Source organism: Haemaphysalis longicornis, unplaced genomic scaffold (genome assembly GCF_048455015.1).
Source record: "Haemaphysalis longicornis isolate Haplotype H1 unplaced genomic scaffold, Haemaphysalis longicornis Haplotype H1 scaffold_10, whole genome shotgun sequence".
NCBI lineage: Eukaryota > Metazoa > Arthropoda > Arachnida > Ixodida > Ixodidae > Haemaphysalis > Haemaphysalis longicornis.
This window is the reverse complement of record NW_027526204.1, coordinates 112,239,211-112,251,817: the sequence shown is the minus strand read 5'-3', so window position 1 is coordinate 112,251,817 and position 12,607 is coordinate 112,239,211. Positions and strand designations below refer to the sequence as shown.

Below are 12,607 nucleotides of genomic sequence, written 5' to 3'. Positions count from 1 at the left end.
GTAGGGTGGCTTACTTCCGTTGACGGGATAGCCCGCCTCACCGTGCCCGCGCGCGCATGCGCATTCCAGTCCCGGTACTACGGAAACGGTACGGTAGCTCGGTAACACGCTAAGCTAAAACTCTCTCATAGCGGGTTTACAGGATGAAGACAAATACGGCATCCAATTACCGACGAACTAAGGAAAACGGCTACGCGTTAAAAGTGCGTGAGGTTGTGGTAAATGCTGAGGGTAGCGGAGATTGGTGGCTATGTATTTGGAGCAGTGAAGTCGGCGAATATATAACCCGCGTGTAACGACGGGGGCCGGTAGATTACAGAGAGTTATGGAGACCCGCGAAGCGAAGTCATGGGTATCACGCTGTTAAACTTAGCGAGACTGAACCCCGCTTACTTAGGTCCGCTCCACGTTCGATCTAAGTTATTCCGGAATCCTCCGCGTATAAGGGGCCTCGTAACTCATCTGCCTGCGGCCTACGACTTCCGCTTATCCGATGGGTGGGCAACGAGATTACGCCGATAAGGGAAAGCGGGCGCGTGTTGTGTCCGGAGCGGCGGCGCTTCGAAAGCGAGAGCCTGCATGCACGCGGGCGGTGGATGAAGGAAAACTCGGTCAGCGTGTCCCGAGGCGCGTTATTCAAGCGGCAAGAGGGGGTCGCAGACGTTCCGCATTTCTCGGTCGGATGCGCGCGTTCCCTGCGGCCTTCCTCCCTTCCTGCCTCGCCCCACCCGAGCGTTCATTGATTACACCGCCCTTTCGACATCTCGGCGTTGGCGTCGGAAGGAGTACGGTCACTGTCTTACATGGGGAAGGAAGGCTTAACCTATGCGACATTAATTCTATATCGGTTAATTAGGGCTCACGTCCTATAGCTCAAATAAAGAAGCTCCGGCGCTTTGAGCACAATTTGGGGAGCTGGGAATTCCCTGCACACGTGTACGGTGTTTGGAAAGCTATGGACAGCTGTTATTGCAATGCTGCCATCTCATATTTGTGCTGCGACGGAGCTGACGTTGTTGATGTCAGGGGAAAGCGATGATCAACACGCACGCACGAACAAAGAGAGAGAGAGAGAGAGAGAGAGAGAGAGAGAGAGAGAGAGAGAGAGAGAGAGAGAGAGAGAGAGAGAGAGAGAGAGAGAGAGAGAGAGAGAGAGAGAAGTAGACGCTATGGCAATAATGCTTGTTGGTCGGCGTTTAGTTGGAAAGCCGACGTTTAGGTCGGAAGACTTAGGTAAAGTCATCCTCCGACCGAGGCGTCGACCAATTAGGCTTAAACTTTCCACCCGGCCTTTTGCGCCAACTCAAGCTACCTCTACTTTTACCCTGTACACAATACAAAAAAAGGTTGGTTTATTTGCATCAAAATCCAACAGAACGTGAAAGCTCTTACAAGTATTGCGAATATCGACAAGAGTTTTTTTTTAAATCTTTTTCTCATTCGCAATTCTTTGTGGTTCTTGCGTAAATTCTAAATTTACGCTAGTTGAGGGAAACGTTCAAACGGGAGAGCAAACGTGTGGTGCGACCTCCTCGAGAAACGACGACGGCAGCTCGTGGCGTCACTTCCAGTCAGAGCACAGAAATATGGCCGGTCACGTGACGACAAAGATCATTGGTATGCGACGGAGCGCACGCTCGTTCATTTATTTTCGAAAGTGGGATCTGGAGCGCCTCTCTTTCTTCTAGATAAGGCGAGAAAGCCTCGGCGTCACCTCCTTGCTTGGGCGTTCTCCAGATATATTGGCAGGATTCATCCTCCTGTAGCGGCGCTACTTAACATCTCTGGTTAAGAACCAAAGCGGCATCGTTTGTTCGTAGAGTCTTTCATCCCATCTGTAAGGCGTTGCTGGTACGCAGACAGGGGGAGAAGGTTGAGAAGTCTGGGTATGCGGAGGTCGCGTGCTGGGGGCACGATCTATATTCACGAAAGCGAGTTCACTCGCGTGAAACCCGATGCGCCATGCAAATAGAGTTGTACCTTCTTACGGCTGCGCTTCCTCGAACTCCGGCGGCGCGCATCCGCGAAGCTCGTTGCGTGAGGCTGTGTGGCTTACTCGGTCATAGTTTGGATTCGTTGCAAGTACGCATCTATTACGCAACAACGTGATCTGCGGATGTCCCTATCGCTGCCGGAACCCCCGCAGGCCATGGAGCGTTTTTTGTAACAATATAAAGGTAAACGTCTATGTGTATGTATGTATGTATGTATGTATGTATGTATGTATGTATGTATGTATGTATGTATGTATGTATGTATGTATGTATGTATGTATGTATGTATGTATGCATACATGTATGTATCAGGGTGTCGAACCGAAAAAAATACAGGTTCGGTTACGGTTCGGGTTCGGGTGAAATAATTTCGTTCCGGTTCAGTTCCGGTTCGACAAAATCACGTGCCGAACCGGTTCGCGAACCGGTTCGGGAGCTTGAAACGGTTCGCGAACCGGTTCGATGAGTTGAATTGTCACTGAAATTAGAAGAAAAAAACATTTAGTAGTTTAAAGCGACAGTAAAATCAAAACACAAACAAAAATTCAAAATGCTGCTTTTCCCCAAGGGGAGTGGCGCAATTGCAAAGCAAACTTTAAATAATCACGAGATATTAGAAAAACATATGAAGTGGTGACGATTTACCCCCTACTTTCTCGTCCAGACTTTTTGTTGTCCCAGCGACTATTCATAAAGCCACCGCTAAGAGATATGACGGTGGGATATATTTTCTGCCCGTTCATTTTTTGTTGAAATCGCAATCGTCGCTATTGAATCGCCCATCACGCTAACCTTGAAGCCTTAAATTTAGGTCTGCGTACTGGCGTGTTCAAATATCAGCGCTTAATACCAATGGCGCACATTTTTTTTTATATTTGTTATATTTATATATATTATATTTGTGTTTTATATTTGTTTTTTATATTTATTATATTAGAAAAATCCTACTACAGGCACATAAATACTACCAATGAATTAGATCATTTGGTCACCCTGAATAATTTGTTATCTGTCACCCTATGACCCGCCGCGGTGGCTCAGTGGCTAAGGCGTTGCGCTGCTGAGCACGAGGTCGCGGGTTCGATTCCCGGCCGCGGCGGCCGCTTTTCTGATGGAGGCGAAAAGCAAAAACGCCCGTGAGTACGAGATTTCGGCGCACGTTAAAGATCCCCAGGTGGTCTAAATTAATCCGGAGCCCTCCACTACGGCGCGCCTCATCGCCTGCGTTGCGTCGGCGCGTTAAACCCCACAATCAATCAAATCTGTCACCCTATCGAATGTGTTAGCCACACTTTTGTTAAAAGTAGCTTTAGTTAACGCTCAGTCACTGCATTATTGCTCTGACCACTGCAATTCCTTTTGCGAAAGCTATACTGGATGTGTGCATTACAATCAGTATGTCATCGTACCGCCTGACCCCCGGCCATCGTTCCGTGTGCTACATTGCGTAATCTTATAACAGATTATGATGTTACAAAATGAAAGGAAAATTTGACGCGCGGAGCATGAGAAGAACTTTTTTGGGTAGACGCTCTTTAATTCGTCCACAGCAGTACTCCCCTCCGACCCGCCGCGGTGGCTCAGTGGTTAAGTCGCTGCTGAGCGCGAGGTCGCGGGTTCGATTCCCGGCCGAGGCGGCCGCTTTTCCGATGGAGGCGAAAAGCAGAAACGCCCGTGTGTACGAAATTTCGGCGCACGTTAAAGATCCCCAGGTGGTCAAAATTAATCCGAAGCCCTCCACTACGGCGCGCCTCATCGCCTGTGCTGGGTCGGCGCGGTAAACCCCACATTCAAATCAAATCAGTACTCCCCTCCGGAACGAGTAGCAGTAGAAGTAATGTAGCGAGTTGGGCAGTCAGTAAAAGTGCACCTTTGAAAAAAAAGCAGATCTGAAAGAGACAAAACTGCAGAACAAGCAGAAAAGATGATCGCTCGGAGAATGGGACAGTGTGAGGTACCGGCCTTCCTTTCTGCACGTGTCATCTGCTTTATTACTGTTTCTGCTTCCAAGACAAGGTCGAGGACTGCAGTTTCTTGCCAAGAGATTAAGTGCGCACCTTAACAGTTTTCCCTGACATATCTGTTGTTATTTGTACTTGTAAAAAACGGAGCTTGTCCACTGTACTGTCCTCAAAAACGGTCGTGGGTAAGGGACATCGAAGCCACTTGTGGGCAGCAGCAAGCGGTTTAGCCACTGAGCAGCTCCTGCGGTCACACTTGTCAAATATTAGAATTTGCAGGTGTCGGACCTTTTAAACAAATTATGAAATGGAAAAAGTTTGCACACATCGGGCTTTCGCTGCTGCGCACTGGAGCACTCCTGCAGCCTGACTACTCCACTAAAGTTGCAGCTAGGGAAGGGCAAAGTCGTTTTATATCCTCTGCAAGCTGCGGAGAATGACATTTCGTTTGGTCAGCTTCCACTACGCTCGCGCTTCCAGCAGCTACAGACCATTGCTACATTGGTGCTCATTCATTTCCCTTGTTGTTACATAGAGCGTGATAGTGTTCAATTGTCTGGAGGGGGAAGTGCTCGAGCAGGTACGAAGTTGATGGTACGTGAAAGAAAAAAAGGCCTGAATTGCATTGACTGTGCAATGTCAACACCAGAGGGTCGAACCGTTTCGACATGAACCGGTAACCGTTATTTCTTTTTTCGGTTCAGTTCCGGTTTGGGTTCAGCGTGCTCAAAAAATAACGGTTCGGGTTCGGGTTCAGTTCCGGCAAAAATGCCGGTTCAGTTCCGGTTTTCGGTTCGGTTCGGTTCCGGTTCGACACCCTGGTATGTATGTATGTATGTATGTATGTATGCATACATGTATGTATGTATGTATGTATGTATGTATGTATGTATGTATGTATGTATGTATGTATGTATGTATGTATGCATGCATGCATGCATGCATGCATGCATGCATGCATGTATGTGGAGAGAGAAGGGCGGGGGAATTCGAGTAATCTGGCGAGGTGAGATAGGTAGTATGTCCGCACGTGCCGTACTCGACGTTCAATATTCCTGATTATTTGCCATTAATTGTAACCTATCAATGAAGGAGGAATTAACCAGTCCGTATTGTGTGCACACATATATTAGCATTATTTATCAACCACCCAGGCGCCTTAGCGGCTAAGGTGTTTTGTGACCCATCGTTAATTCATGGTTCTATAGCTGCTAACAGTTGCTTTTTCCGGCGGTCACCAAAAAAAAAAAGCAACTTTCAGTAATAACCTCTCATTGCGTAACGGGTTCAAGAGCCCAAGTTCCTATAGATAAACCCGTAGCCCCCCCCCCATTACCCCCGCATACACCACATCTTATAGATCAGGTGCAGCTTCGGCGCATTAAACTAAACAATATATTTCTGAGGCCACACTTTTCTACTCGAGGCTTGCGACGACTGTTTTGCGGTCAGCCGTACGATCCGGAAATGCCCTGTAAAGGATGTTTCTCTGCGAAAAGAGTCTAATTGAGGGGAAACAAACTTTCCGGGTGTCTTACATGATGGATCTGAATGTGAACCGGAGGAAAGTACTATAAAGTCTTTGTAACGCAGACCCATGCGAGCACGCATGCACAAAACGAAACGGAAATGAGGAGGAGGGACATGTTGAGAAGTTTGGACACCTATCAAGCGCGCGCGCGCGCGCGCGCACACACACACACACACACACACACACACACACACACACACACACACACACACACACACACACACACACACACACACACACACACAAAAAAAAAAAAAAAAAACGTCGGTTATTTTATAATAATACAAAGGACACCCCGAACACATCCTCCAGGAGGATTCGTCGAGGAGGGGAATGTCAAGAGAGAGGAGGTTCTGCAAAGGCATATTTCAACTCAAAATAGTGTTTCGCTGAAAAATAAGACGATACTGATTAGTTATGGCATGTGTGCGCAGGACGTCTCTGTTGTAAGTTAAAGTTGTCGCTTGAGTTAACATTACCACGGCCGCTCGCCGAAAACCTCCCTTTCATCGAGCGGTCCTGGTATTACGCGTCCAGCAGCAATTGCATACCTTCTATCCTTATATATTGCTTGCTACGGGGCGTATTTCACACTGAGTTTAGCGCAAGAGGCAATGCCCTCTTCATTGCAACCCCAATAGTATAATACACCGGCTCTCTATAGCGTGTCGCCCCGAAGGAACTCGTCGCGACTCGCTCCTTTCAGTCGGGAAATCCTGGAGTGGTGCGAACGACCTCCTCATCTTTTCCTCGCCGGTCCTCTTTGAGCTACCTGCGGCGGGACACGCGAGATATCGGCAGTATATTTTCGTCGCGCCACCACGAATGCGGCAGCGACCGAACCATTTTGAGGGGTGCTCGGCATTGAAGTCATGATTTATATATCGGCGCCTATCCTCCCTCGCTTCCTGGATTCCTTTGATGTTCGGAGCGACGCCTCAGCACGCAAGCACTCTGCCGCGTGCTAAGTTAGTACGCTCTAAATAAAGCTCTGTCGCGGAGATTAAAGTAATTGTAGAGTGTGCTCCTCTTTTCTGCGGCACTACGGGCTATTGGAGGCTCCGGAAGTCGCCGCTTTTATGCCGCCCAAGTAATCTTGTAAGATAATGCAAGATGAACGGAATTGATGAACTGAAATAATGCAGTCTGTCTGCTTGAGAGGGATTTGCTAATAAAACGTAGAAGGCGACTGAGTGCTGAAAGGTGGGTTGAGTTGTCGTATACTCTTCGAGAGGGGCTTGTCAAACGTTAAAAAAATAAAATCGAGGTATTCTAACTAAGATATGTTTATCGCAGGCGTAGTGCATTCTTATCTTATTCCTATGTACTCGTATCTTGTGTTACTCGAGCGCTCTGTGGATTGCCTCTGTTATGACGCTTTCTGATCCGCTCGCATTGCATTTCGCAAACATTTTCCTCTTTGCCAGTGCTTAATGACCCGTAAGAAGAATTTCTAATCACCCGGGTGTGTTTTGTGCTCAGCAAATAACCTGTGTAGAGTACGTTTACAGTGCCTCTGAAAATTTACGCTGGGCATGTGCAGTAGCGTTTATACTCTTCGTTTTATTTGTGCTTTGCTTTGAGGGGACGGGCAATTCGTTTTGTGCCGAAGCTGTTAATTTGCTACCATGTCCTTGACAACGCTTCTTCGTTTCCGGGAGTGCATAGAGCGTAAGTGCATAGAACGAGTGATATTCATTTAACTAATACGCCGTGCTCACTGTGGTCTCCCCAATCTCCCACCCCTCTTCCCTGTAATCAACCCAATATGTCGTAATCCCTGTAGCTAGCATGGCTGACCTCTTCAGTTAACATTAAAGAGCTCTCTCTCTCTCTCTCTCTCTCTCTCTCTCTCTCTCTCTCTCTCTCTCTCTCTCTCTCTCTCTCTCTCTCTCTCTCTCTCTGTCAATAAAATAAGAAACTGGTTGCTCCAAAACCCAGATTGAACATGGAAGAATTGTAAAACATCATATAATTACACTGGTGTCCGCAGACTACTAATTCCCACCTTTAATACACGTGCGGGCGATAAAAAGAGAATATACGTAAAAATGAAATGCCGGAATACACTTGACAAACTTCATTTGTAGGGTGCATTATTATAAAAAAATAATTTGAAGTAAATACGTAGTGAAACAGCATTAAAACGAGAAACGTTGTGCAACACGCTGTAATCACACAAATGGCATATACAAAATGCCGCTGCAACCCTGTTCAATATTTTATTGCAAAACTCTGCGGGTTCTTCGGGAGTTCCCAGTGTGCGGCAACTCGACGTGGCTCTGTCAAAATCCACTAAGCAGGCGAAATGGATTACGGATTGGCTTCGCCTCTGTCTTAATCTCTTAATACCCGCACTCACAGCGCTCGTTGAACAGCCCGTCAGGCCGACGTCAACTTAGATCGTCTTAGCGCTACGCGGTAAGAGCGCCGGCATTCCAGAAAGCGACAGGTACACAGCTAAAACGGAAAACCAGCGAATAAATAAAGAAAGGTGTTGCGGAGGTCATCCGGAGGTCTAGGAGGAAGTCTACGCGAAACCTGTCTTGGGGAGATTAAAAGATTGCTAAACTACATGTGTATTTTTTATTTCCCCGCTCTGAAAGACAGGATTCAGTCACGAAACGTACAGGGCACGCAACCGAAAACGTCATTAATCTAAGTCGACGACGGAATTATGCATTTAGTCTCCCTCTGATTTATTAACGCAAAAAAAAAAAAATGAACGAGAAACACGACGACTTATAGTGAAAACAGCGTTCGTATAAGAAGAAGGTCTCCTCGTTTCTGGGTCGTGTATCGGCGCAGCGCTTTGGCAGGGCATCCTTTAACGCACGTTACGGCGAGGGTCAGAGATCAAGGATGTTTCGAGAGGAGCTCCCGTCTCCCCGTCGTGTGGCGGTAATCGTGACTTAAGCTTATTGCGTTTACAGAACGATGAGAACAGGGTAAACCACTTGTTAATATCGATTAACGTTCTCAATTAACCTACTTTCCATTTTTTTCCCTACTCCACAAGATAGGAGGTGTGTGTTTTGCAGCTGGATATTGTTGGGCTGCTTTTTTTTTTGCGGGCAGTACAAAATTTCGACAGCGGCATTGTTGATGCGTGATTATGCGGGCATTCGATAAACCTGTTCCACATATTCGGGGCAGGCTAAGCCTATTCGGTTCTTACTGTATAAGGAGATAAATAAATAACGAAAAGCTCTGAGCGCGTGATGTGTGATTGTCCGTAAGTGTGTTATGCATTTAACTGCTACTTTCCGCCGCCAGTACCTTGTTTCTTATTTTTGCGAAGACAACGCGGGCAAGGAGTTCGTTTTTCTTCTTGAAAAAAAGAGTGCGAAACATGGTAAGAAGTGTCAACGCTGCAGCAGAGGAGACACGATTCGGGCTTGTAGTACTGTAAAGTTCTGAGCGAACGCCCACCCCCGAAACATCGCCCACACCCCATTACGGGCGAAATATTCAATTTACTCAAAGACTCCAAAAATCGCCAACCCCCCAAAATCGATTGCTTTAGCGCCGATGAGTGAACAACAACAACAACAACAACAAAACGCGAATCATCTATTCATGTGTTGACGGGGCCACTTATATGTCCCTTCCGTACTTGAGCCGAAAGTTCGCCCATCTGGTATTTTTTGTTGATATCTCTGAAATTGGGGTGGACGTTCTTTCGGAACTTTACGGTACTCTACCCCTCGTTGTGTTCGCGCGCTTTAGTTCGAACTTCCTTTTTTTTTCTTTTTTTTTCTACTTTCTTGACCGCCAACTTGTCTCAAACTGCGCATGCCAGGATGAAAAGCCAAGCTACCGTGGGCGTGGATATTTGTCGCTGGATTTTGCGTATAACCTGTCGTTTTTCCTTGTCGTTCCTTTTTTATAGCGTTCAGCGGCGCTAACGTAATCTCAATTCTCACCTTAAACACGTCACCACAACTCTCCATAGCGCGACTGTATATTGACATTTGGAGGGATAAATATATCAAACAGTAAGTGACTTGACCTCCTGCTTTATCATGCGGCCTTTTGACCTTCAGATCGCTTACTTTACATTGATCCGAAAATGAGACCAGCGGATTCGGTGTTCCGAGGTCAGATATTTGGCGAACCATGTTTCTCGTAAACAGGGGACTATCTGTAGGGAACAAAAAATACTTCAGGGTTTTAAGTGCAATGCACTTCTTAAGCGACCCTGAACCTGCGTCCACCGGCGATGTCCGCATAACATACCCACGTGGGGGATTGGCCAGTTAAGTGCGAATGCACTTCTTAAGCGACCCTGAACCTGCGTCCACCGGCGATGTCCGCATAGCATACCCACGTGGGGGATTGGCCAGGAATCTCCTCGTCTTCCTTGGCAACGGGGGGAGATGGGCGCGCGCTGCCTGGCCGCTGACATGGCACATACCCACGTGGGGGATTGGCCAAGAATCGGGCGTGAGAAGGGCTAATGCACCTGCTTAAAGGAGTACTGACACGAAATTTCAAAGCTGAGATCCGCTCTAGCAATCAAGTACAACGACAACACAAATAGGTGTCTGTGAATAAATGCATCTTTCTTTCTTTGTAGTTGTGTGTGTGTGTGTGTGATCTCTCTTTCGCGAACATTACCGAACCGCGCAAATTCAACTCGTGCATTCGCACTTTCACATTCTTCCCCTCGGGGAAATGCGGGGAATTTTTTATGTTCCCAGCGTAGCGTTCAAGCAAAAGGTATCCGAGTGTGTTCGTGCGGATGTCCCTCCACACAAGGGGACAGTTTAATCGTCGTAACAACTGTCAAGGAAAAGCGGTTCAATTCTTTTAAAAGCGAAGCTTTCAGCCTGTCAGTGGTTCCGTTTGCAGTCCGCCCAAAACACACTGCATGAAAGCCAACTTTCTGTGACGATTATGGTGGTCGTGGACGAAGTGAAAAAAATAAGGAACCTGGGTTCCTCACGTTATGTTGCCGAAGTCTTTTTGGTTGTATTAACCCAGTGGACCCACATCACGCCGCCTTACCATACACATAAGGTAGTCTTCGGCTTACCACCATACTCATCATCACTAATGATTGGGGTCCGCGCGCTTCTGGGTTGGTTAGGGTAGCTGTTTTTTTTTTTTTTTGTCTGTGTGCATGTATAGCCTATGGCATAAACAGATGTCATACCAGAAAACGTGTCTCATAACAAAAGAAAGTCAAAGTAAAGTCTCAGCAGTGTCAGCGAGTGCTTAAGCTACAGGGTCAGACTTGAAATGTGGCAGATGGAGCTACCATCGATCCTGGACACAGTCTGTCTGGGAGGTAGTCCCCGTTGAAGCGAAGTTCTGTTTAGGGGTAACCGTGTCAGCTTAACGTCGTATGAAAGCTTTAAATGAAACCTGTTACTAATTATCTCTCCCGTAGTAACGTCTGCTTAGCTCTAGCAAGTTCAAACTGACGACTGATTTCACAAAACCGCTACATTCTAGGCAGGAGCTGACCCTGTGAAAACCTTCCGACGGGAAGTACGGAAACCAGTTCCGAAAGCACGATCATTCCTACCTCAGAGTTGTTTGTTGCTAAGAAGGAAGAAATGACAACACAGACTAGAATCACTGACATATCTGCGAACACACACGCCGATACAGAACAGAAAAAGAAAGCAACAAAATGACTTAGTGTACGCGGCGTCCGTGCTGGAATTCATGAGCACAGTTTTCACTTACCCTCGCTAATCCGGAGCAAAATGCCACGAGCAGCAGACAGGAGAAGATCATCGTCTTAAGGCTCTCCATGACTTCTCGGCTGTCTGGCACCAAACGACGGAAGAAATTAAGCAGAGAAACGGTCACACGCGGCGACGCGACGCCGACGACACCAAAGTGGATCACCGCCGCACAGATTTCACCAGCTCACGTCACCTCAGTCGGCGACGAGGCAACACGACTTCGGCCAGGGCCGCACAAGAGTTAACGGGCGCAAAAAATGCAGCCAACCGCACTTCACACGGGTAGGGAGAAGGTTGTCGCTTCGATTCCATTCACATCGGGCATCAGCCGCGGCGGAGACAGGGCACCTCAGCAGCGATCCGGCCTCGTTGAGCTTCTGGGAAACTCCGTTGACGTCGAAACATGGCTCTATCTCGTCGTGACACTGTCCGCCGTTCGCTAAGCCGACACTTTTCGCTATCTTTCTCGGTAATACGACTGGTTCGAATCCGTCTGGACGCACCCGCACCGGCGGCGGGAGAAGAAAAATACGTCGTCGCTATCGTTGACGCGAATCACGAACTCGGCTAGCTGGCCGCGAACACCTTGCGTTGCCGCCACAGCCTCGACGCAAAACCAGTTCAGCGCGAAGACGGTGGGCTACTTGGCCGGCCTAGTCGTGAGACTCGACTGGCGCTGTGGCGGCGAGCGGCGGATCGCGCGCGCTGCGCGCTGACGCGCCGCCAAACCGAAAGCGAAAACGGGGGCTCCTGATTGGCTGCAAGTTTTGCGTGAGTGTGACGTCAGGCGCGCTTGTTTTGGTTTCGGTTCGCGAGGCGGCCGCGGCGCGCGTCGCGCCGCTGAAATGGAAAGGAAAAAAGGAAGCTAGCGGCTTGCCGTTAGAACGTTTGTTTTTCAAAAAAAGTTTAAAGTGGGATTTTAAGTGTCGAAGCTGCGCTTGGGTTGTGAGTTGCGCCGCAGCCGAGAGAAACGGTTTAATTTCGACCAACGGGTGATCTTTAACGTACGCTCAAATTTCGTAGCGCAGGCGGTTTTGTTATTCAGCTCCAGGTCACGGGGCTCATGACAAAGGAGGCACCTCTCGTCAAGAGTTACGACAGCGTGTCACCGTACTCTACACAATTACAGGTGCCTCTATTTCCGATCGGTACCGTGGGCGGGCCAAGTCTCACGAAGGGTGGCATCGTCTCCTTCCTCGTGAAACTGAGGTGGCAGGTGGGATGATGGGATGATGTTAGGGACATAACCATTCGTACTAACTCATCATGGAATTGCATGTTTTCCTAGGTGACTGGAACATGTCATCTTGTACGACAATATGTTGCTTGAATCATTGTAGAACTACTGGAATCCGCATTTCGCCGCCATCAGAGTCGCATTTAAGATTAAGTTGGGACAACTGTTTTCTTGAAAACGCCTCC

At 47.9% G+C, this 12,607-nt stretch overlaps 1 protein-coding gene across 1 annotated transcript in view; it reads right to left on the bottom strand.

The window, feature by feature from the left end:
- LOC144159128 (uncharacterized) overlaps positions 1 to 11,851 on the bottom strand; it is a 141,571-nt gene extending 129,720 nt beyond the window's left edge. The window contains exon 1 of the mRNA XM_077690424.1: positions 11,184 to 11,851. Coding sequence (XP_077546550.1) covers positions 11,184 to 11,252 — 69 coding nt within the window. The 5' untranslated portion in view covers positions 11,253 to 11,851. The remainder of the gene's footprint in view (positions 1 to 11,183) is intronic.
- Positions 11,852 to 12,607: the final 756 nt, after the last annotated feature.